The sequence below is a fragment of the Branchiostoma lanceolatum genome, chromosome 18, assembly GCF_035083965.1.
Source record: "Branchiostoma lanceolatum isolate klBraLanc5 chromosome 18, klBraLanc5.hap2, whole genome shotgun sequence".
Classification (NCBI taxonomy): domain Eukaryota; kingdom Metazoa; phylum Chordata; class Leptocardii; order Amphioxiformes; family Branchiostomatidae; genus Branchiostoma; species Branchiostoma lanceolatum.
The window spans coordinates 1,980,314-2,003,693 of NC_089739.1; the positions used below are offsets into that span (position 1 = coordinate 1,980,314).

The window sequence follows — 23,380 nt, forward strand, 5'->3', positions numbered from 1 at the left end:
GGACAGGACACCTCGGTTGGGGCTGACGGAGGGGACTTAAGATGGGGGTCCCGTGTAATTCGATTTAGTGCATAGGCATAGCACGTTAAAGGGGAGGGTTAGCCTAGCCTAGAACCCCTCCCGGTAAATATATACCCTGCTACCAGTCTTTATGTCATGCCTGGGCCTGATACGGGTGTTCCGGACCGTGTGATAACTATACGGATCACATAGGGTTCGGGAGTGTTATCACACAGGCTTCCATAGAATATTTCGAACACATTTCGAGCGCACCGGTTGCACGGCCGTCGGTAATTCGAATACCGGATTCGGAGATTGGAATCAATGTTGCTACAATTTCTTGTTCGAGGACACAAAACTCCCTCAACTTCTGGCGCATTCCACATTGAAATGTGTGTTTTCTCGGGTGGGTATGACCAAGGTATGACATAAATTGGTCCCAGCCCTCCCGCGGGTCGGATCGCCCTCCGGCCTACGGCCGTCGGACGATCCGACCCGCGGTCGGGCTGGTACCTCAGGTGATACGGAATACCCCGTGTTGTATTCTATATATATAACCTCCTTGCTGCTACTGAAACAGCAAGCAAACCTGCTGACCTATACAGCTATATGTGACACTTGGTACTACAAGGCTGGACGAATCTCCAAGTAGATGTGGGGGAAAATATCACGTTGTCCTTCGACTGGACTTCTCTGACTCTTTGGGACGGGAGTTTCAAAGAAACCCGCTTGCCGTCACAAAACGTTGCGACCTGTTACCCCAACATCTGCTTGGAGATCAAAGATTCTCTAGTTGTTATCACAAAACTTAACGAGAGAAATTAATTTGTATGGATCGGCCACATTCTAACAAAAAAAAAGGTTCAGAATGTCACTTTTTGACAAAAACATATCTTAAGATCAATGTCATGTAGGTTGGTAACTGTCCACCCAAAGTCTTTCGAAGTTGGTGAGACCAAAATAGGCTTTCAGTTGTGAGAGGCGAAAATGCATCATGAACTATCATTCGAACGGTGTACATTTGGCTAAGGTATCAGTACATTTACAAAAGGTCAATACGCTGTCGGGTGATTTCAGCTTAATTAACTTGTTGATACTTAGTAAGTGTTCAACAAATTCTTCCTATAAGTTGGCAATTCTAAAAAAAATGACGGTTCACATTTGAGAAAGGTGTTACATGTACATGTATCATAAGATTTTGACGAATATTTGAAGGACGTGGGATCAGTTTCTGAATATTTACAGTCATGCTAAGCGTGTCGTCGTGTGTTTTCAGCTTTTAACTTGTTAACGTGTTCGACAGAAAAACAAAGATGGCGGCCATGTTGACCTTGGTTGTCTTCGTGTGTCTGACCTTGCAGCTTACGGCAGGTAAGGTTTTATTCAAGACAAATGTCCAAAGATTTGTGGTAGATACTTGTAGCTTATTAAGACCTGCGCTTCCAGAAGGCGTGCATAAGAGCTGTAAACGTAGGCGATATTTGTAACAAATTATTGTAGAGAAGACATCGTTTTATGACAGTAAAGAGAGGAACAATCGCTCCCTTGTGCCAACAGCTATGGACTCAAACTTCTGTGTAGACCGAAAGGGAGGGTGGGTGGGCCGATACCAGTAGCTGAAAAAGTCACCTACCTGAGTTGTGTTAGTCCATGAAAAACTCACATTGGCAGGGTTGTTCGACCTCTTCTAATTGTCAATTTAATGCATGCGAGCTATATTAGCGTGCCACACAATGTGGCACGCTTACATACCTGTGCATGCATATGGTTGCACATTCTATGTGCATAACCTGATGTTTTGATTGCAAACATCTATTTTTCCTTGTATGTATCAGTTTATCTTTGTTATCTAATGGCAGTTCCTGTTTGATGGCGGCGCTGATATAAGTTGACTCAACATGAGGGCGTCGCTATCTTGTCTATACTCGTTCATTTCTGTTTGCTTTATAAAGAATGAATGAAGATTTATTGCACACACATACCCACTGGGTTCAGTACAGGTCACAACAGAAAAAATCACAGTTTGTAAATACATATGTAACGTATTATATATACATTAATCTACTTAATGCACTAGTCTAATGATTACGTTAATTTGGCCTCTTCTCACTTCTTAGTAATAGTGTAGATATAAGTACAGGTGTGTTTAAAACAAATGTCTTGTGCCAACAGCAATGGACCCCGACTTCTGTGTTGAACGAAAGGAGGGCGAGTGGGCCGACCCGGCGAGCTGCAAACACTTCTACAAGTGCTTCCGCGGAGTTTCCCGCCACTTCGAGTGCGAACTGCCAGAGCTGGTCTACTACGGGGAGGAAGACCGATGCGTCTACAAATTCGAAGCGCCGCCTCCTTGTGGAGTAAGTAAACACTACAGCAATCTGCTCTGACGATTTTCCCGACTTTTTTTTGTCAATTTGTGATGTAAAAATGGCATACAATTTGGACACTGCGATTCGATTTCTTGGCTTTTAATTTGGTTCTTCATTGCGCTTAATTGCATGGGGCAAAAGTTTTGGGTGAAATTTATACGTCTATCAACGAAAAGGTTCATTCATTCATCATTGTTCATTGAAGCTATCTTGTTTTCAGACGAAGGGCATGCTGGTACTCAGCGACAGCGCCCCGGAGAAGCCATAGGTTTAAATCGAGGGCTTAGAAATTATGTCACATCAAGCTCAACAAAATAAACTTTCTGGAATTCATAGCTGTCTGTTTTCCTTTGTTTTGTTTGTTGACAGATCCTCAGTAGTTATGGGTGCAGTTTTTCTGATATCTCGTTAAAGTGGTCAACTTCTTTCCATCAAAATAAAGCTTTTGAATCATTAAATTACCAAGAAGCCTTTTCATCATGCTGCCATTTTTATGCAAGACGTAGAAAGCATAATATTTCTTTAAAAAAAGGGTATACAATACCAACAACTGGGTCATCAAATGTATGCTGATCATGAATTCGGATTGCAATTAAAGAAAGACTTCTTTTTCAAAAATGTGTATGGCTTGTTATATGTTTAGTATGTTCAAGGAGGTTATAACCTCCTTGGTATGTTGTAAATGCATTGTGCTCCTGTGGGTTATGGTTTCCGAAATAAAGAAAACAGAGCTATAGAAAGCATCAAACAAACCAACACTTTGCATTTTGCAATGTTTTTAATTAAAAACCAGAATCACAATTACAGGTTCAACAAAATTGAACCCTGCTTTTTTCTCTCCTCCTTCCTCTCTTTGTAAAGACAACAAATAGGGAGTCTCCCTTTACAGAACATGAAGTACAAATACAAGAAATTCTCTGTCATAGTTCCCGCTACAGTCAACTGTGTTCAAGGGGGGAGGGGGGCAGCATAATTGGTACAGCAATACATCACTAGCAACGGTGGCTTAAATTTGGCCTTGGTTTTTGTTACGGTCATACTAAAAGAATGTTGGATCTAAAAGAAATCATTGCCGAGCTGAAAGAACATAAAAACAGAGTCTGGTTGGAAAGTCTGCCTTGTTTATAACAATTTCAGGGTGTGAATGTAGTTAGATGAAAGTTTTCCGCCCAGACCTCTGTTTTCATGTTGTTTCTTACACTGTTTGAGAACCACAAAAATAAATCGATATGGCCTAATAGTTTCTCATGGTTGGCCTTGATTCCTGCTTAAAAAAGGTGTTTGTGCTCACTTTACTAACTTATCACACTGTATGCAGATCTTTTACATTGAGTTACTCATATACAAAACAACAACAATGATTTTTAAACATCTAGGGTAAAGGGGGAATGTTACAAGTAGTACATACATACATATTTAGCTTTAAGATACACTCTTACAACAAACTAACTAATGCAATGTCGGGGACAAAATATTATGCTACAACCCTTAGTCTACCCCCTCCCCCCCTTGGTTGTTCGTTGACTGGCGCAGGGACTACGATTCTCACCCTTAGAGGGTTTAATTCAATCACACCACATGTACGATACTCTCACCCACAGTCAAATGCATCTGTCAATGTCATGCTTTTCTTCTGTGTTTCTAGAATTATGCTAAAATGAGAAGGTAACAAATATGGAGGTGTGGAAGCAAACTTTACGAATTTATGTAACCGAAGAAGATCTACTGTGAAAACATCTGCTTGAAGCGTCAGGGAATATTGCTGGGTTTGGCTGATTTTCTTTGTGGCAAAGACAAGTTGCAATGGAATAAGTAATGAATGCTACATAACTTCGAAAAATCGTCAGGATGTTTCAAAGACACTGTGTCTGCTGCTTAACTTATCTAAAACCAATGTCGAGAAATTTCAAGGGATTTTCATGTTTTCTCAAACCATTGCATTGTAGAGGAATAGACAGCAAAAAAAATCTGCATCCCTTAAACAAATCTTCAGAAATTGTTTCAAAGACATTGTGACAGTAATTCCATTTATCTAAAATCAAAATAAATTTCAGTTACCTTTTTAAATTACCCTGCAATAGTTGGACTTCTTTGTTCCCGAAATTCATACAACAAATTTAGTTAATGTTAACGAGAATTAGGCTCAATTTAACAAACGAGTTTCTACATCAACCACGAAGAGCCAATATGAGCCTTGGTATCTAAAAGAATATGTAGCATAAAGCAAAGAAATCCTGCTTCCAGCGTATCATTTCTGCCTGTGATTTTTCTAAACTGAGCATTACAACAATTTTAACCTTGAGAGGACTGTACTGTATATTGTTGGATTGAAAACTTATTAGATTTAAATATGTCTCTTTTGTACGGTGAGTTAAGACAAAGAGTTAAAAGAATTGGGTGTGAAAGCAGAGCTATTCTCTTAACTTCAGTAAATTTCACCTGATGTCTAACGACTAGAGTGATACTAAACAGATTGCTGTTTGCTGAAGTTTTGGAAAAAATTGGATATTGAAATGTCGATGGTCCCTTCCAACTTTTCTTGCTGTGTGTGGATCGACCAACAAAATTCTTCTTCACCTTCAAAGATTAGATAAAAAATGTAACAGATTGAAAAGCAGCAGAGGCATCTAGGAGTCGATGAACCAATATTCGCGTTATGATCAAATGAGAATATTTTGAGCCAAATATTTAATCGCTACACTGTGGCATTGTATGCTATTATCCTTGATACCTAAACACAAAGTTAATGTAGTGAATGGATGGATTACAATTACAAAACTCACCCACATTGACTGCAAAATCGGTTGCGTTTCACCTATTGCCATCGTGTTTAAAATTAAGAACTTAGTAGTCTTTCTTTCTTAGTAGAACATGCTCTTGCTTGGCCAAAAAATGTGCCTGACATCTTTTACAAAAAATTTAAATTTCACTTTAATTAAAGGCAACGTTTCTCTTGCCTGTTTCTCTCTCATTCTTGCATTCAAACCATCCTTTCATCCATTCTCTCCTTCCTTCACGCGTTTGACTTGGTCCACATATTTTTCTAGCGAGACGAAAAGGTGTATCAAAAAGGTCGGTGACACAGGAATCGACTTGCACCTCCTTATTTAAAACAAACACTCTGCAATAATTATTCCTACATTTCATAATTCCCTTGTTTCACCACCTACCTCTATATCAGGTATTTACAATTTAACAAAGATAAACATATAAAACCAACAATGTTTGAGGAGGTGGGAGGGGGGCATGAGCTCTGGTCTCTTGAACAATGCCAGGACTTTGGAAAATCTATTCAACTTTAAGGCTTGTGAGTCAACTCACTGGAGGAACAGTATTTAAGTTGTCCAAATCAACCAAAAGGAAATGCTTTCCTCCTAAACAGTTTTGTTCTTATTTCTGTAACATTTGACTTTAAAGTTGATTAAACGTTCCGAACTCCTCACAATGTTTTGAAATTAAGAACAAGCGTTGAGGCTACACCAATCCAATTTGACGGTTCTTGGATTTGAAAGGAAACAAAATCGCTGAGCTGGAAGAACAACATGAAAACAAAGTCGGAAGGGAAAGTCTGTATCTTGTTTTTAAACACATTTTTCTGTGAACGAATGTAGTTTGATTCAAGTTTTCCCTCAGCTTTTTGTTTTCATATCAACTTCTTGGTGAATTTTTGCCAAAGAACCAAGAAATTAATTGGTGTGGCCTAAAACAAAGCTAAAGTTTGACTCAGAACTACTGGCTTCTCTGCCTCCAAGATGAAAACAAAGTCTGAGGGAAAAGTCTGTACCTTGCCTAACACAATTTCTGAGAACAAAATAATGTAGCTTGATGCAAATCTTCCCCCAGTTCTTTGTTTTCATGCCAAAGAAAATGATGTATGTGGTGTAGCTCGAAACATAGGTTAAGTTTGACTCTAAAATCAATCAGATATTCCAAAGTCTCTGTGAATTTCTAAATTCCATCACAGAAAAAGTTCCTAATTTCACTCCTCTTCAGACTCAGACTCCGACCCTGAACTACTCGACTCCGACTCTGAGCTACTAGAACTGCTCTTCTCCGCCTCTTCCTCATCTCCGCTACCCTCCTCCTCATCCTCCTCCCCTCCAGAGCCGGACTCGTTGTCTTCCTCTTCGCTGGAGGATCCAGATTCGGAGCCGGATTCGCTGCCCTCGGATTCGGAGCCGGATCCAGACCCGGATCCTGATCCCTCGTTCCCGGATCCCTCGTCGCCAGATTCTTCTTCGTCATCTTCATCCTGGAAAATGAGAAATCGTAGAGATTTTAAACAAGATTTCTTTACACAAAGTAGAGTGCATACCAACAAGTTCTTGATCAGACCTCTAACACTGATCCATTTCAAGTTGAAATGGCCCAATGCTTTTATCCGAATGTAAGATAGATATTATAGAATAATTCATCTTCATGGGTCTTGTAGCAACTTATTATAATATGTAAAACTGAAGCAAGACAACGAGGAAAACTTGAATTAGACTAGTCTAGGGAACTGGAAATTACACACAGTGAACAGTCTAAAATAACTTTGAAGTTCTGACCAAAAAATCTTTGTCATTATCTTGGAGATCAAGAAATAGAGTTTCAACATACATGTACATGTATACAAGTTTAGCCTGCAAAGTTAATGCAACCAGGAAATTCTTTCTGCAAGTTGGAGATAAGCATTTTAAGCCCTGAGTAACACAAGTTACAATCTCTAAGGTAAACATCTAGGAGTGAACATACACATGTACATGTAGTACTAGACACTTACCGAGCCCTCAGACTCTGACTCCTCCTCTGAAGCCTCCTCCTTCTCTTTCTTGATCATCTTGGCGAAGAGAGGACTATTGGCTTCTCGCTTTCTCTTCTACAAAGAATGAGAAGAAAACATTTGGTCTTTTTCCAACAGTACCATCATTATTATTCTTCCTATTGAACCTTTAGCACACTGAAGTAGCCATCTGGCACCCGATTCTCTATTGGTTACGGGTTAAGGCAGCAGGAAGAAGGTTAAAGAGGTAGCCTAGAGCATTTACAAAGCTCATCCTCCAGCTACCATACTAACTGCAAAATGTTGTAAAGGCCAATAACATACAACAAACCCTCATTACTAAACTACAGAAACAAACACAAACAACAACCCTGGAGTTTACAGTGTCCTTATTAGCATCTTTTCAAATCCATACAAACACGTATTCCAAGGTCTCTGACTAATCCATTAATTTGCTGGAACATACACATACAAACCAAAAAGGTAAGTTAACAAAGATACTGGTATTACCAATGTTTAGGGGTACCCACCTTTCCAATGCTGGGGTGGAGTTGTTCATATCTTTCTCTAATGTCTGCAGGAAGATTCTGAAATGAAAACAAAACACAAACATTAGGTTGTAAACCTACATTTTGTATATGTAACAGCAGAGTTGGTGTGTTATGCCAAAGGGTGGTTATACTGTCTATACAGATACAGAAGCTGGAGTATAGTGTGTTACACGAAAGGGTGGTTATACCGGCTACATGTGTATACACTGAAACAGATACAGAAGCTGGTGTGTTATGCCAAAGGGCGGTTATACCAGCTATATAGATACAGATACAGGAGCTGGTGTGTTACGCCAAATACAACATGCTGTTTGTATGAAAAAGGGGACAAATAAAGAATAGTTTAGGGACAAAATCAGGTGCCTCACATCTAGCCATGCGTGGAGGTCCCTGTGGTACTGCTGCATGTCAGGGATTTGAACCCAGGACCCTAACCGAATGTTCTAGAGACAAAGAATAAGTGCCTCACATCTAGCCATGTGTGGAGGTCCCTGTGGTACTGCTGCATGTCAGGGATTTGAACCCAGGACCCTAACCGAATGTTCTAGAGACAAAGAATAAGTGCCTCACATCTAGCCATGCGTGGAGGTCCCTGTGGTACTGCTGCATGTCAGGGATTTGAACCCAGGACCCTAACCGAATGTTCTAGAGACAAAGAATAAGTGCCTCACATCTAGCCATGCGTGGAGGTCCCTGTGGTACTGCTGCATGCGCTCCTGGCTACGCTGGTTGTACGCCGCGCGCTCCTTGTCGCTCATGGCCTTCCACCGGCGCCCGATCTCCGACATCCTCTCGCGGTGGTCCAGGTCCGTCAACTTCCCCAGGAGCTCCATGGATAGCAGCTGGTAACCACTCCTGTGGAGGGGAAGGGGCAGTGGTTAGTTACTGCAGTTTGCTACTAAACTGCTAGAGGGCCCTTTTCTCCATGGATAGAAGCTGATGGTCACTCCTGTGATACAGTGTGATGGGTGGGGACAGGTTAGTTACTGCAGTTTCATTGGTACTAACAGGGTAGAACAAGTTTTGAAAAATTCACTTGCTCTATTGGGCAAGTACATTATAAGTCTACTGGCCCATAGCAATTCTAAATTACCTGAAATTTCAGTGACATGTTTCTATGCATGTTTATTTGCAGCAAGGAAATCGTCTTATTCCTAACTCTAAAGCAGGCTGGTTGACTAATATCTACCCACATCTACCCATGGAAAAATTGCACAAGGACATGTACTTGCACTTTCACTTGCCCCGGGCAATTGGGCCAGTGGTCTTGTCTTGTACACACTAAGAAGCATCACTTAAGTCAAAATTAAAGCAAGGAAGACATGCTGAGACTTACGTGGGAGGCCTCTTTGGTTCCCCCTCAAACAGCTTGCCCGTCTTGTTACCCGCACCGCTGCTGCCGGTCTTGGTCTGTTTCTCGTACTCTGCTAACTCTCTCTGGCGATGACAAACAAAACATCAGTGTTAAAAATCTTGTAAGTACAGAAAAACATGTGAAGAAGCAAAGAAGTCTTGGTCTGTTTCTCGTACTCTGCTAACTCTTTCTGATGGCAACAAACAAAACATGGATGTTGCACAATTCTGACATGAAAATAACCTCTGAGAAACTGCCCAAGCACTCTTCTTTTCCAATGAACTTTTAACTTATAAAACACATTATAAACTTGTCAAAATACAGTCAAACTAAATGTCTCAACAACTACTCAAGGGACTGCGGAAAAATGGATGAGTCAAGTCAAGTCAAGTCAAAGTTTATTGCACAACGATTGTAACAGGTACAATGTAAGGCAAAGATAAAATACTACTGGATACTTCTATCAAACTACTAAAAGCTACAGGAAGGTTCTATTGTATACAATGGTTTGGTTCTACGCTGTACAATGCTCCATTTCAAACTATAAGAAAGCACTATCTATGTAATATTATCAGAGGTAAATAATATCAACAGGAGATACAATATGGAGCCGTAAATGTCAATTATACGATAATATGGTGAAGAGATGAATGTCTTATACAACTAAATGATGACCGGAGGAGATTGCATCAGACAAAAAGGAATTAGATGGGACTGTTTTAATGTAGCTTATGACTGATTGCAGGTGGTTGGCTATGCCAGGTGGTTTGAATGTATATGAAAGAAAGGTTTTGCAAACATGTATATCATACATCATCCTTTTTCTTCTTAATGGTTTAAACGTACATATAAGATAACACCTTTAGAATCGTGTGACCGTGAAGCACTTGTAGGCATACCTCGTATCTCTTTTTGTCCTCAGCAGCGGCCTGTAACCACGGCTGCTTCTCTCTCTTCGGCAGTTTTTCCCACTCAGCAGTCAGAGCATCCGTCGCACGCTTTCTATCATTCTGGACAAACAAACAAAAACAAGTTAAACTCATTTCAGACAAAGAAAGCCTCTTTTTCTACAAGATTTACACTCATTATAGCAGGGTATGTATGCACATTTGGAGCAAAGAGCTACAAAGTTTTTTAAGCAACCCATCTTTGCGTACACATATAACGTGGAGGCTCCCAATCTTGCAAATCTTGAAACAGAAAGAAAATTTGGTGCCCCAAGACAACAGAAATACAAAGAAAATTATACAGGTTTGATATACATGTACTAAGAGCATGGCATATATGTACACTGAGATGCAATAGCTTGTTTGTTTGCAAACCGCCTCATGCCCGAGTCATGGCATTACACCCAAGATTTGTACTGAACAGTAGAAGTTGCACACATCCAGACAGATTTATTTGTTCCACTTACACTGGGGCATCCCCTACTCTTTACGATAAAAATGTTTTACGTGCTCCAGGTGTGAATCCCTGTGAACTTCAAGACACTAACAGTATCTTACCCTGTATCTTGAGACGTAACTCTCCATCTTGTCCTCCCGCCAAAGTTCCATGGCCGTCCTGGCTTCGGAGGGAGGAGGCTTCTTCTTCATCATGGCAGCGTTTCCGTCCCGCATGTAGTCTGGGTTCGCTTTGCTGGAGAATAGAGGGGAAGACAATGATCTTATAATGAATGAAAGTTTATTGCAAATTCCTGACGGTAGGCTAATTGCAAGTACATGTATACGTAACACAGAGTGGACGGACAGATAATGATGAACAATATAACATATGACTACTCTAGTCTCAACTACTGACACTAAGTTCTAGCTTATTGGGTTCGGCTACTTTATGCGAGACAGTGGAAGACGAATGATCCCACTTTTTCTGTAATGTGTGGGTTTTGTGATGTTAAGAGGAGAGTAGTTTTCTTTTCGTCTGAAAACGTGGAGAAATTAGGATGGAAAATGGTGGCGTATTTAAACAGCTCATTTTATATTAAGCTTATAATTCATAAGCTTATAATTCACAACAAGGAAATTCCCTGCCTAACACATACTCAGGGCTCGAAATTCATTTTTGGAGATAGGTGCACTGGTGCACCCAACCAAAAAAATTAGGTGCACAGAAAAAATTTTGGGTGCACCAAATAAAATAAAGTTGAATGTCAGCAAAACATAAGTTTGAGACTACTACCTCCCTTGATTAAGAACTTCAGTCTGTAATTCTATCCAGATGTCAAATTTCAACCAAGCAATACATCAAATAAAGTACAACAAAGGGTTATATTGCTTTTTCTGATACTTACATTTCAAGAATATTCTGTATGCTAGTGTACAAGAGAACTGTTACCCTATAGTGTACAAAAATGTCTAGGTGCACTGGTGCACCCACAGTAAAAAATTAGGTGCACATCTCCAATTTTGGGTGCACATACAGGGCTCGAAATTCATCTTTGGGAATAGGTGCACTGGTGCACCCAACTAAAAAAATTGGGTGCACAGAAAGAATTCTGGGTGCACCAGATAAAATAAAGTTGAATGTTCTTCAGAACATAATTACAAAGTTAAACGCTGCTGCCTTTCTTAAGAACTTCAATCTGTAATTCTATAGCTAACTTCAAAATTTCAAACAAATAATACATTAAATAAAGTACAGCAAAAAAGTTATCATGCTGTTTTTTATACTTACATTTCAAGAATATTCTGTATACTGGTGTACAATAGTACCTTAACCATATAGGCTACAAAAATATATAGGTGCACCAGTGCACACAGAGTCAAAAATTAGGTGCACATCTCCACTTTTGGGTGCACTGGGTAGGTGCACATGCACCCACTGTTTTGAGCCTTGCATACTGCTTTACATGTAGCGTGCGTAGTCCAGTGGTATGTGACGCTGTCCCTCGACCGAGAAATCAGAGAAGGCCGACTTAAACATACTTCCTTGCGACCGTTCCAGTCTCACAGACAAAATAACATCATGGGAATTCTGCATTGTATAGACTGGGAATCACAAACGCACAAGCAGAAAGACACATACAGTTCAGTTCAGTTCAGTTCAGTTCATCCTCTTTTTAGAGGTGACACACGTGTTTCCACAAGTTCCTGTCGCACATGACAGATCGAAGTTCCTCATCTTCAAGGCCAACATCCTCTTCGATTACTTTCTCTAGTGTCAACGACGGGCGACAACGCCTACGCCTTTCATTCGGTTTCCAGAGGAGAACCATGTATGCATACCTAGACTTACACATACAGAAACATGCCAAATACAATACTTCACTCAAAGAGGTTGTGTGACACTTACAGGAACGACTGCATCTGATCTTCATACTCCCCTCGTGCCTCTTCCTCCATCTTCTTGTACTTCTCCTGTAGAGAGCAACAAAACAGACTTTATTAGAACAGAGCCTACTTTTAAGTACTTAAGTAAGTCCACTTTTTCCTAATTTGGTGTATTTTTCTTTTGCTTAATAGTAGTACACTGTTTATTAGTATTATTTACTTTGTTTAATAGCAGTCCACTGCTTTTACTTTGTTTAATACTTCTCGTTTACTCTACATTCATATTCATCACGTTATGGTAAATTCTTTATTATATTGTTCTCATGACCTCTTTGTTGTTTCATTTTGTTCATCATCCAACTTATTTCCTTTGTATAACTGATCAACTAAAAATGTTATGATTTGATAAAGGGAGGCCTTTACAAAAGCAGAAGCTTTTTGGCCTGCCCTGCACTGTTTTATTATCTTTGTATTTATTTCTTTCTTTCTTATTTATGTATATTTTTTAGTGCGAAATGAAAATAAATAGATAAATAAAAAAATAAAAAAGAGCCCAAAATACATTCTGCATGATTGTGCAGGTAGATTGCGCATGTATTTTATCCTGTTGTAAAGATTAGATTTTATTCCTCTATTGCTTACCTGGATGACTAATATTCAGAACCGTGTGCAGGTAGAATGTAAAGTAACCTGTAGATTTTAATACTTCTGTGTAGAATGATATCTAAACCCCAAATCCTTTCTGTGCACCTAATTGTTTTGGTTCCCAGAAATGAAGTTACCACGAAATACCCCTACTTCAACACAATCATTCACGGATGAACAAAAAGCTACCTTTCTCTTGAAATCACAGAACCCACAAATACTGGAAAAAGTGGGACTTTTCGTCTTCAACTGCCTTTAAAAAAGAAGTCAACCCCAGCTAGTTTAGATATAGCCAACAATTGTATTCAGTACCAGTAGCCTATTGTTACAACAAAGTCAGACACAGTTTACTGACGCATGTATGTTTTTCCGTATGTTTTTACCATGTATTTGCAATTAGCCCACGGGCATGAACTTGCAATAAACTTACTAAGGTATCAATGAATTCCGAGACCTGCATACTAGACTTAAACCAGCTGTTGTCGATAACAAATCTGACCTTCTTCTTGTCCGAGAGCTCGCTCCACTTGCGCGCCAGCATGCGTGTGATCTCCTGGTTGGAGAGGGACGGGTACTTTTCGCGCAGCTTCTGTCGCTTCTCCTGTTGGTAGAAGAACACGGCCGAGATCGGACGCTTCGGTCTGTCCGGGGTCGCGACCGCTGTGGATGTGGTCTGTGTAAATAAAAAAGACATGGTATTGGTAAGGTACATGTAAAAGTCCAAGCTTCTGGCGTTTCTCCTTCTGGTAAAAGAACAGGGCCGAGATCGGACGCTTCGGTCTGTCTGGGGTCGCGATCGCTGTGGATGTGGTCTGAGCAAATAAAAAAGCCATGGTAAGCTACATGTAAAAGTCCAAGCTTCTGGCATTTCTCCTTCTGGTAGAAGAACACGGCCGAGATCGGACGCTTCGGTCTGTCTGGGGTCGCAACAGCTGTGGATGTGGTCTGTGACAAATACAAAGAGGAACATTTTTATACTGAAAGCATTCATGATGGTTTTGTGTTCACGATTTCAGGGACACTGCAGCCACTGGTCGGTCACTCAGGAACAAACATAACATCTCCATCCCCCCAGCTAGAACCAAAAGACTGCAGGACTCTTTCCTACATAAGGCAATCAGTTTGTACAACAATCAGTAGCACCTAATTTGCAATAACGCTTGGATGTATATAATATATTGATATATTTAATACATTGTATTTTGTATATAGGTGTTTTCTATTTTATTGTGTATATATAGTGTCTGACCAATAGAGGCCAGGTAAATATCATCGCCATTCAGGCATGTTATTTTGTCTGTAAGTTGTGATATTTTGAATAAAGAATTGAAGAATTGAATTGAAGGACACCTCTCCCCTGCAAAATCACTGACTTTTGCTTTCTATATTTATAAACTGTTCCAACCCAGAACTTCCAATGGAGCTAACTACATGTACCTTCCTTCCTACTGCAGAAATGATTCAGGAAACAAATTAATTTACAGTATTCCTTTGGCAATTTTCCTTGGCAGTGGTTTAGCGTAATACCACTTTTTGCACATCAAGTTCTTAAGCAACATTGTATCCAAACTGCAGTACAGTCTTAATTCTTACCTGTGTCTTTACTGCTGAGGATCTAGTTGCAGTGGTTTAGCCTTTTCCCTCCGTGGGTTTTGTTCCCTTTGTATACCTTGAGAGACCCCTAGCAACTGATACCCAAACTGCAGGAAGGTGTTGTTGCTTACACAAGGTAGTACTACCGTAAAATCCCTATTTACGTACACACTTTTTAAACTTTTCAAGTCGCAAGCAGGTGCTCCAGGCCGACGTTAGGAGGGGTTCTTCCTCGTAAAAATCGCATTTCAGCTTGAGAGTACGGTACATCTTCATGCAAATGAAGTGTGGAATGCTACCATACAATCAATCAGTAATAAAGAATAAATTATATATATATTTTAATTGTTTGACATTTTCTACCCAGAAACATTTTCTCAGTAACCCTTTAAGTCGGTAAACATCATCGGAAGGATATGTATGTTTTACATGACAGACCACGTGGTCTTATGCTACATGCTTACACAGCATAATATACAATAAATTAAATCACTTTATGCTATTGACTTTGGCATTCCACATCCGCCTGTTTCTTGCTTTTCTAGCTAAGTGTTCGAAAGGTAAGTGTTCACAGTCCATCAGCAGGGAGCCTTCAGGCGGGTTGTCTCCTCCACACACGTAGGCTTTCAGGGTGCGCCTGACCAGTCTGGAGGGGTCCATGCGGAGAATGTGGCCCAGGTACCGGAGTCTCCTACGACGGATGGCTGACATCAGGTTGTAGTCTGGGTTTGTTGCTGTGTCCCGAAAGTGTTTCTTAGTGATCACGTGTAGACATCTGCTGTTGAAACCGTTGATCATCCTTGTGACGTCCTTCGTTAAGTCCCATGCTTCACAGCTGTGCGTGAGAGTTGAACAGACAGAAGATTTGTACAGACGTATCTTCATTGGATGTGGAAGTCTGTGGTCCCTCCATATATGTTGTAGGGAGCTGAAGCAGGATTGTGCGATGTCCATTCTGTATTTCACATCTGCTCTCTGGTCACCATCACATTGCATGCGGCTTCCGAGGTAGTCAAATGTGTGGACGTTTTCTAGCTGTTGGCCTTGTAGACTTCCTTGGCAAGTCTCTTCTGGCGCTGTACCTCCTTGTCTGCGAGGCTACCGGCACGTGACCGGGTATTGGCGGTGGAGGGATGATGTAGGCACCAGCGACTCCGGTGGATTGCTAGGCCCCTTTTTGTTGTGAAGTCTCTTGTACGCTCTGGGCATCGGAAGGATGATCATGTCAACCTCTAACTATCCACCGAAATGCTGGAGAGGGGGGGCCTACGTTAGGAGGGTTTTTCCCCTGAACGTTTCAACTCACTGAGTCAGGCCCGCAATCGTCCCCAAATCGGGGGTGCGTATGTTAGGAGGGGTGCGTACGCAAATAGGGATTTTACAGTAGTAACAGTTACTAAGGCAAGCAACTGAATAGCTTTTGGAAATGGTCAGATGTTTCAGGTGGTATCCACTACCTTTTGTCAGTCACTGAAAAAACTTCTGACTGTTTCCAAACTCTATCCAGTTCCTTGAGTAACTGTTACCTTGCGTATCCTATTACCTGGATGTCTAAATTTCATTGACGAATATTGTTCCTTACCTGTGACTTTGCTGCAGAGGATCTGGTAGTAGTGGATTGGCCGTTTTCTTCCGTGGCTGGTTTAGCTCTGCTTCCCCCCTTCTCTTCTGATAACACTCTCGCTTTGTCTTCTGGCGTCAGGGTCTGGAAAAGGACAGAAATCGTTTAATGCTTCTGTTGGGTACGAAGGCAACAGAAAATGGTAGACCTCAGCCCCTATTCCATTCTACCCTGCAACCTTTCAAGTCTCCCAGACAAATATATAGTTATTTAGATAATGAACAATCCTTACCTCTAAGTACCTTTGGAAGTCAAACTCAAAGCTGGTCTTCAACTGGAGAGGGAAAAAAAGACTCTTTTTATGATGGCATTCAGTCTCCAACATAATACTCTGTATCTAACTGTTTCAAGTTAATTTTGTAGTTAAACATTACCTTTTGTCTTTCCAAAGTCTATCTAGTTGCTTGAGTAAGTGTTACCAAGTATATCTTATTACCTGGATGTTTAAACTTCATTGACGATCTTGATTGTACTTTGCATAAACCTACTGTAAATGCAGAAATGTTCGCAATGGTTGTTTCATGTTTGCACTTTTTGGGGTGAACTCTTTACTGCGAACTTAAAAACCACCGCAAAAAGCCATTCCATCGTGCAACTGTAGCGCTACTATTGTTTCAAACGCGAACTCAAAACCATCGCGAAATTAAATCCCCGCGAACATTTATGTATTTACAGTATTTTCCTGTTCTCTCACCTCCTCTGCCTTTTTCTGGTACCTGTCCTTTCCCTTCTGAGACATGGTTTTCCATCAATAAAAACAGTTACTGTTATAACTTATAAGTCATCAAAACTAAGCCATAGCAGTCCTTATCCCGCCTTACAAACTAATTTTCAACATTCTCCTAATGGGTCAGTGAAGTTATGCTTGTCTCGAGCACTGATGTTTCTGACCTAGGGTGAAGAGATTAGTCAATTAGTTCAGTGCTTAGAGGAGTGGCCTTGTACTGAGCACTGAGCAAGTTCGTTAAAAAGAAAGAAAAAAAGTTGTCTCACCTCCTCTGCCTTTTTCTGGTACCCATCCTTCTCCTTCTGAGACATGGTTTTCCAGCGGCGGCTGCACTCCTGCATGCGCTCCTTGTTGGGCACGTCGGTCAGCTTCAGCATCAGCTCCTGGCAGAACAGGCTGTAGCCATTCCTGAAAACAAAAACAAAAAAAGTTAAACCACATAAACAAGGTTAGATCACACAAAAAATTCTAGCAGGAAGAACTGCAGCCAGTCCTGTAGAAAAGAAAAGGAAACTGATCTTGAAGCAATTCATTGTTAGTGACAGGAAAGACATTCCCAAAGAAATAGTAAAACTCAGTCTTCCAGCAGAACAGCCATTCCTGTGAAAAACATGATAATGGTTAGACCTAACAAAAAAGACATGGTTTTCCAGCAGCGACTGCACTCCTGCATGCGCTCCTTGTTGGGCACGTCGGTCAGCTTCAGCATCAGCTCCTGGCAGAACAGGCTGTAGCCATTCCTGTGGACAACATAAAACATGAAAATGGTTAAAACTAACCAAAAAGCATAGTCTTCAGGACAACATAAAGATGGTTAAAACTCAGTCCTCCAGCAGAACAGGCTGTAGCCATTCCTGTGGACAACATAAAACGGTTAAAACTAAGTCTTCTAGCCAGTCCTATGAACAAGGTAATAATTGTTAAAACTCACAATTAATTACCTGTGCCCTGATAGCCGGTATGACCATCCTTCTGCATAACACACCAGCTTGGAGGAACCTGGCATGACAGCATGCGCAGCTGGTTATTCTTCACTGATCAACCAACCACACCTAACCTTTGCACATCTGATTGCAAGTATTTAAAGCTATCTAGTGTGGATGCTCCTACAGTGTTTGATGGCAACGAGTTCTACTCTACGATGGTTGTAGGAAAATACAAATTTTTGAACACATCAATCCTTGGTTGATAACTTTGGTACAAAGGCTTCCAGCAGAACAGACTGTATCTATTCCTGTAAACATCATAAAAATGAGTAAAACTACCAACAACTACATGGTCCTCCAGCAGAACAAAGTGTAGCCATTTCTGTGGACAAACAAGTGCGCCTATAGTTTTATCGAGTCAAATCAAAGACTGACTTACGGAGGAGGTTTGTCCGGTCGCCCCTCGCTCTTCTCCTTCAGCTTCCTCTCGGCCTTGGTCAGCAGCGGCCTCTGGGTCGTGGCCTCGAAGTCAGGGTGGTCCTTCACATACTGCTGCATCTCAGCCTGGGAAAACAAATTAATTAAAGTCAAACTTTCAAATTATCAATTGATAAACCAATAAACCAATTTATTGCTAAGTCCAGTTTAAGACAGCCTGGGGAAACACATTAATTTGGATTTAGATTTGGATTTGGATTTATTGGAATTGCAAACAGTGCAATACACGTGGGACACAGGCAGCTATTGCTGATGTCGTGACCCACACACATTTGTACCCGATTTTTACACTTGGGTGGAGTGGGGAAAATCGTGTTAAGTGCCTTTTTTCCCAAAGGCACAAGATCGGTGGCAGCAGGAGATTCGAACCCGGAACCCCTTGGTTCTGAGTCGAAAATCCTGCCGTTACGCCACACGACCCCACTAAAGTTAATACATTAATTAAAGTCAAACTTTCAAATTATCAATTGATAAACCAGTAAACCAATTGATTACTTGATCTTTAAAACAACTTGGTAGTTGCTTCAGTCAAACTAGACTGATTTCCAAGAGAACCCATATATAAAAATTAACACTGTATTGTGCACACACACGGACACACACACACACATATATACATACAGAGAATTATCAATTGATTAAACCAATAAACCATTACTTGATCTTGAAAACAACTTGGTACAGTCAAACCTGTCTATAGCGGTCACTCAAGGGACTGGCGAAAACTGGCCGCTATGGACAGGTGGCCGCTATGGAGAAAAGGTCGATTAATTGACCTCAGTTTTCAGTACCAACTGAGATGCATTTATTCACCATACAGTACACATGTAAACATTGCATAGGTAAGTCACATTTTAGGTCGGTCTTTTGATGGCTTTTTTCTTTTCAGAAAATTGCAACAGCCCAAATTTTACATCATATTGATGTTATTCATATTTATTTTGAAGCTTTTATTAAATTAATTATCCTCAGTGATACTTTGCAGCAAAATAAATTTAGCACATTATACCTCCGTAACAGTGGCGTCTTCCGTTGACCTTTGTGCTGCTCACTATCAGCGCCATTTTGCAAATCGCGCGAAAGCCCGAAGCACGTTTTGGGCACAATTTTGGATGAATTTTCCGGGGAAAACGGAAATTGGGCCGACATTCAAACATTTTGCGAACTTACCGCATCAGGTACATGTGCGGGTTGTATTTTTCAAAAAGCTGCCGTAATATTTGTCCAGTCGAAATGCACAGAAATGGACAATTTTGCCACGATGTCCAAACGCAAGCCATGTGAAGAAATTTATGCTTGACTTCGCGTCAAACCATGGATTTTCTAACAAAGATAAAACATTCTGGCTTTCTTTATTATTATCCTATCCATTTGAGTCCGCATAAATTTGATAACGGCGTGAAAAAAATGAAGATTTTAAAACCCGGCGTGCGGTGGCGATGCGGCTTCTACCGGCGCGCCGGGACCGTTATCGGCAGTGTTACTGTACTCGCGGGACCGAAAATCGTCTGGCCGCGACCGCGTTGGACAGGTGGCCGCTATAGCCTAATTCTTAATGCTTATGTCAATGGGAAAAATCCAAGGGACCGACAAAAAGTGACCACTATGGGCAGGTGGCCGCTATGCAAAGGTGACGGCTAATACAGGTTTGACTGTAGTTGCTTCAGTCAAACTAGACTGATTTCCAAGAGAACACAAGAATTACTGCATTGTGTACACACACACGCACACAAATGCACATACAAACACGCACGCACATGTACACACACATACACGTACACATACACACACACATACGCATACACAGAGAAACACAAGCCATAACATAAGCCTTTGGGTGAAGTAAGTAAAAAAAGCTCAGTTAGTCCGACGAGTGTGGTTACAAAATAAAAACTCACGGTGTATTTTTTCTGCACGCCCAGAGCCTTGTTGATCCACTTGATTCTCTTCCCGTCTGTCAGAGCGTTCCACTGTTTTCGCAGGGCGTCGGTCGCCTCTCGCTTATTGCCCTGAGGAAAAAGAAAGTTATAATATAAATATAAATTCTATGAGCCCTGGAAGATTAGCCCCCTAAAGGGGCTAAAGGGTGTCTCAATAAGATCAGGGCTCAAAAAACCACCTGCGTACGCAGGTAAAATTGGAGCTGTACAGGTGCTTGTGATGTAATCCTGACTCAAGATAATGGGTGTATGGATATTTTGGCTGTACTGACTGCAAAGTCTGTGTAGTACGTTTTTTGTCCAAGGCACTCAGAGATGGCAGACTTCACCCCATTACCTATACCGCTTTGCAACACTTCCATTCCCACTAGATTTGCAACACTGAGAATGTATGGCAACACTGCATTGTGTACATAGGGAGTTGCAGACACAAAAAGACAGACAAGCCAAAAACAATACTTCACGCCTTTAGGGTGACAGAATTAGTAGTAAAAGTGCCCCTTTTTTTAACAGGTTTGTTCAGTGCAATGCCACAGTGGTCCAAATCTAGGCATTGAACAAAGTTGATGGAACATGAAGATGATGTTGCTAGGAGAGAGCAGTGAAAATTGGTTTTGAAGGCTTGCAGGTTGTATACGGGAGGGAAAAAAGTTGTCAATAAGAGAGTAGTTTGGTAGTCCTTGGAATGAAGCTGTTGCTCAAGAAGGACTTTGAGACTGGTAATTAAACAGAGTAACAATGTGAGCTTGAGGATATCCTAGTGTTACAATGAAAGGCTCTCAATGGAGGGACAAGTAATGTAAATGCAGAAAGGTTCGTGGTGGTTTTATGTTCGAAGTTTTCGCGGTGAACTTTTTACCGCGAACTTGAAACCACCGCGAAAAGCCATTCCATTGTGTGACTGTAGCTCTACTATTGCTTCAAATGCGAACTCAAAACCATCGCAAACAATCCATTTTCTCCCTACCGCGAAAAAAAAAAGTGAGACCATCGCAGCAATAACCATTAAAGTGCTGATAGGTTGAGTCAACTCACGTTAGGGTGGGCCTTCATGTAGTCTTCCACCTTCTCCTGGATGAACGTCTGGACGGGAGTCTTTGGTTTGGTGGGTTCGTCTGTCTTCCCCTTCTTCTTCATCTCTTCCTCCGCAAAGTCGGGGTGCTCTTGTCTGGGGAGCGAGGGAAGAAATGAGAGGTTGATGGAAGAGAAGAACATTTAACAGAAGGAAAAAGAGGAGGTAGTCAGAAAGAAAATTTAAACAAAAGTATTTTTTTTCTATGCATAGCCCCAGTCCTCAGCTTAGCAGCTAGGCTGTCAGTTATTACTTGACAGGACGCTGTCGTACAGCACTGAGGGGGGCGTTATTGGGTTGACCGACTACTACCCGACAGGGCTGAATCGCAAGGGTCTGTAGGCTGCCATTTTGGTGCCAAGGCGACCTCAATACGACAATTGCCCCACGTGCGGCCATTGAACTGTATGGTTATGAACCACTCACACCGGGAAGAAACCCTACTCTTTTCGATTTGTAAAGGGCCTTTCCCAAGGGCACAACATCGAGGCATATCGGTGGGTTCGAACCCGCAACCTCTCGGTTGTGGGCGAAACACCCTACGGATTGTGCCACATGATGCCATATTTTGATATCACAAACGACATGTAAGCCATTCACCAATGAATGATATAAAAGTTAAAACTGATATATAGTTATAAGATAAATATTCATCTATCTATTTATGCACTATTTGAATTTTCAATTAGCTGGGTGTTTACGTAGCACGATTTAACTTAGTCAAATTTTTTTCACGTTGGCTCATTCCACAGAAACATAAAGTTATCGAACTATGCACAGGAAAATTAAATAAAAGTACATTTTTGTAGTAGCAGATTGTAATCTAAGTGAAGCAAGTAACATAGGTAACACAGGTATACATAAAGAAGACAATAGAAAGCTGAATAATAAAAGATAGAACTGTATATACATGTATTAAGAATAAAGTAAAACAAATGGTTGTATTGCTTTTTCTGATACTTACATTTCAATAATATTCTGTATACTAGTGTACAATACTACTTTTACCGCATGGCCTACAAAAATATCTAGGTGCACTGGTGCACCCACAGTAAAAAGTCAGGTGCACAGCTCCAATTTTGGGTGCACAAGGGTGCACATGCACCCACTATTTCGAGCCCTGAAAGCTGAATAATAAAAGACTGAACTCATACAGAATGAGTAGATCTAGTGGTAGCTGTTCCACCCTTACCTGAATCTGACCATGTTTGCTTCATACTCCTCTCTCTCCTTCAGATACTGCTGCATGTATTTGGCCTGTCAAATTGCAAATCAAAATTCAACTTTTATAAGAATGGATGACAGTACAAGGAAAATGCTCCAAGAATTTTGCAAACCCACACACAATGGCAATTCATATATGTGCATAAAACACAGTTAAAAGACAGAAGATCTAGTATACAATGCTGCAAATCAATAATGACATGGAAGTTGGCAACAAAATTGTAAATAAATAACCTTCTGTTGTTCCAGTAGTTTTCAGCTATACTTACACTGAATAGATAAATACGACAAGCATGTGGCCCTTGAAATGAAACCATTGTACTTAAGTTAAAACGAGATATTAAAACCTGAAGTTCCGCTGCAGTACCATAGAAGGCTGCTAGTTGGCCCAAAATCTAATCCTTTTCAGGTCTCATCAAGACCTACCCACAAGACAAATATGAAGACAATCCATCCAGACATTCTTGAGTTATCATGGTCACTGACAGGCACACATACGATCACTATCGGAAACATAAACTTCTTGGCGAGGGTAATAAGATGACAGAAAACCCACCTTCTTTCGTTCGGGCAGCTGCTTGAACTTCTGAGACAGGTTCTTGGTGACCTCTACCGTGTCCATCTCAGGGTGACCTTCAGCGTACTTCTTGCGTTTCTCGAGGAAGTAGCGGAAGTAGGGAGTCAACGGTTTCTTGGGGAGGTCTGGATAAAGCTGAGGACAACATGAAATTTGGATGAACATCTTAATGCTAATTTCTTAGTTCTCCGATATTTCTAAGGCCTCTGAAGATTAAAGTTGTGAGTCAGATTATGGTCCTGTAAAAAT

At 40.9% G+C, this 23,380-nt stretch overlaps 1 protein-coding gene across 1 annotated transcript in view; it reads right to left on the reverse strand.

Moving 5' to 3' along the window:
* Nucleotides 1–3,128: 3,128 nt before the first annotated feature.
* Nucleotides 3,129–23,380, reverse strand: part of LOC136424687 (nucleolar transcription factor 1-like) — a 30,469-nt gene continuing 10,217 nt past the window's right edge. The window contains exons 6-22 of the mRNA XM_066413312.1: nucleotides 23,111–23,266; nucleotides 22,523–22,587; nucleotides 21,294–21,426; nucleotides 20,217–20,327; nucleotides 18,260–18,384; nucleotides 17,161–17,302; nucleotides 16,400–16,441; nucleotides 16,129–16,251; nucleotides 13,453–13,626; nucleotides 12,331–12,395; nucleotides 10,545–10,677; nucleotides 9,939–10,049; nucleotides 9,022–9,122; nucleotides 8,357–8,540; nucleotides 7,665–7,721; nucleotides 7,135–7,230; nucleotides 3,129–6,621 (exon numbers count right to left, since the gene is read on the reverse strand). Coding sequence (XP_066269409.1) covers nucleotides 6,349–6,621; nucleotides 7,135–7,230; nucleotides 7,665–7,721; nucleotides 8,357–8,540; nucleotides 9,022–9,122; nucleotides 9,939–10,049; nucleotides 10,545–10,677; nucleotides 12,331–12,395; nucleotides 13,453–13,626; nucleotides 16,129–16,251; nucleotides 16,400–16,441; nucleotides 17,161–17,302; nucleotides 18,260–18,384; nucleotides 20,217–20,327; nucleotides 21,294–21,426; nucleotides 22,523–22,587; nucleotides 23,111–23,266 — 2,091 coding nt within the window. The 3' untranslated portion in view covers nucleotides 3,129–6,348. The remainder of the gene's footprint in view (nucleotides 6,622–7,134; nucleotides 7,231–7,664; nucleotides 7,722–8,356; nucleotides 8,541–9,021; nucleotides 9,123–9,938; nucleotides 10,050–10,544; nucleotides 10,678–12,330; nucleotides 12,396–13,452; nucleotides 13,627–16,128; nucleotides 16,252–16,399; nucleotides 16,442–17,160; nucleotides 17,303–18,259; nucleotides 18,385–20,216; nucleotides 20,328–21,293; nucleotides 21,427–22,522; nucleotides 22,588–23,110; nucleotides 23,267–23,380) is intronic.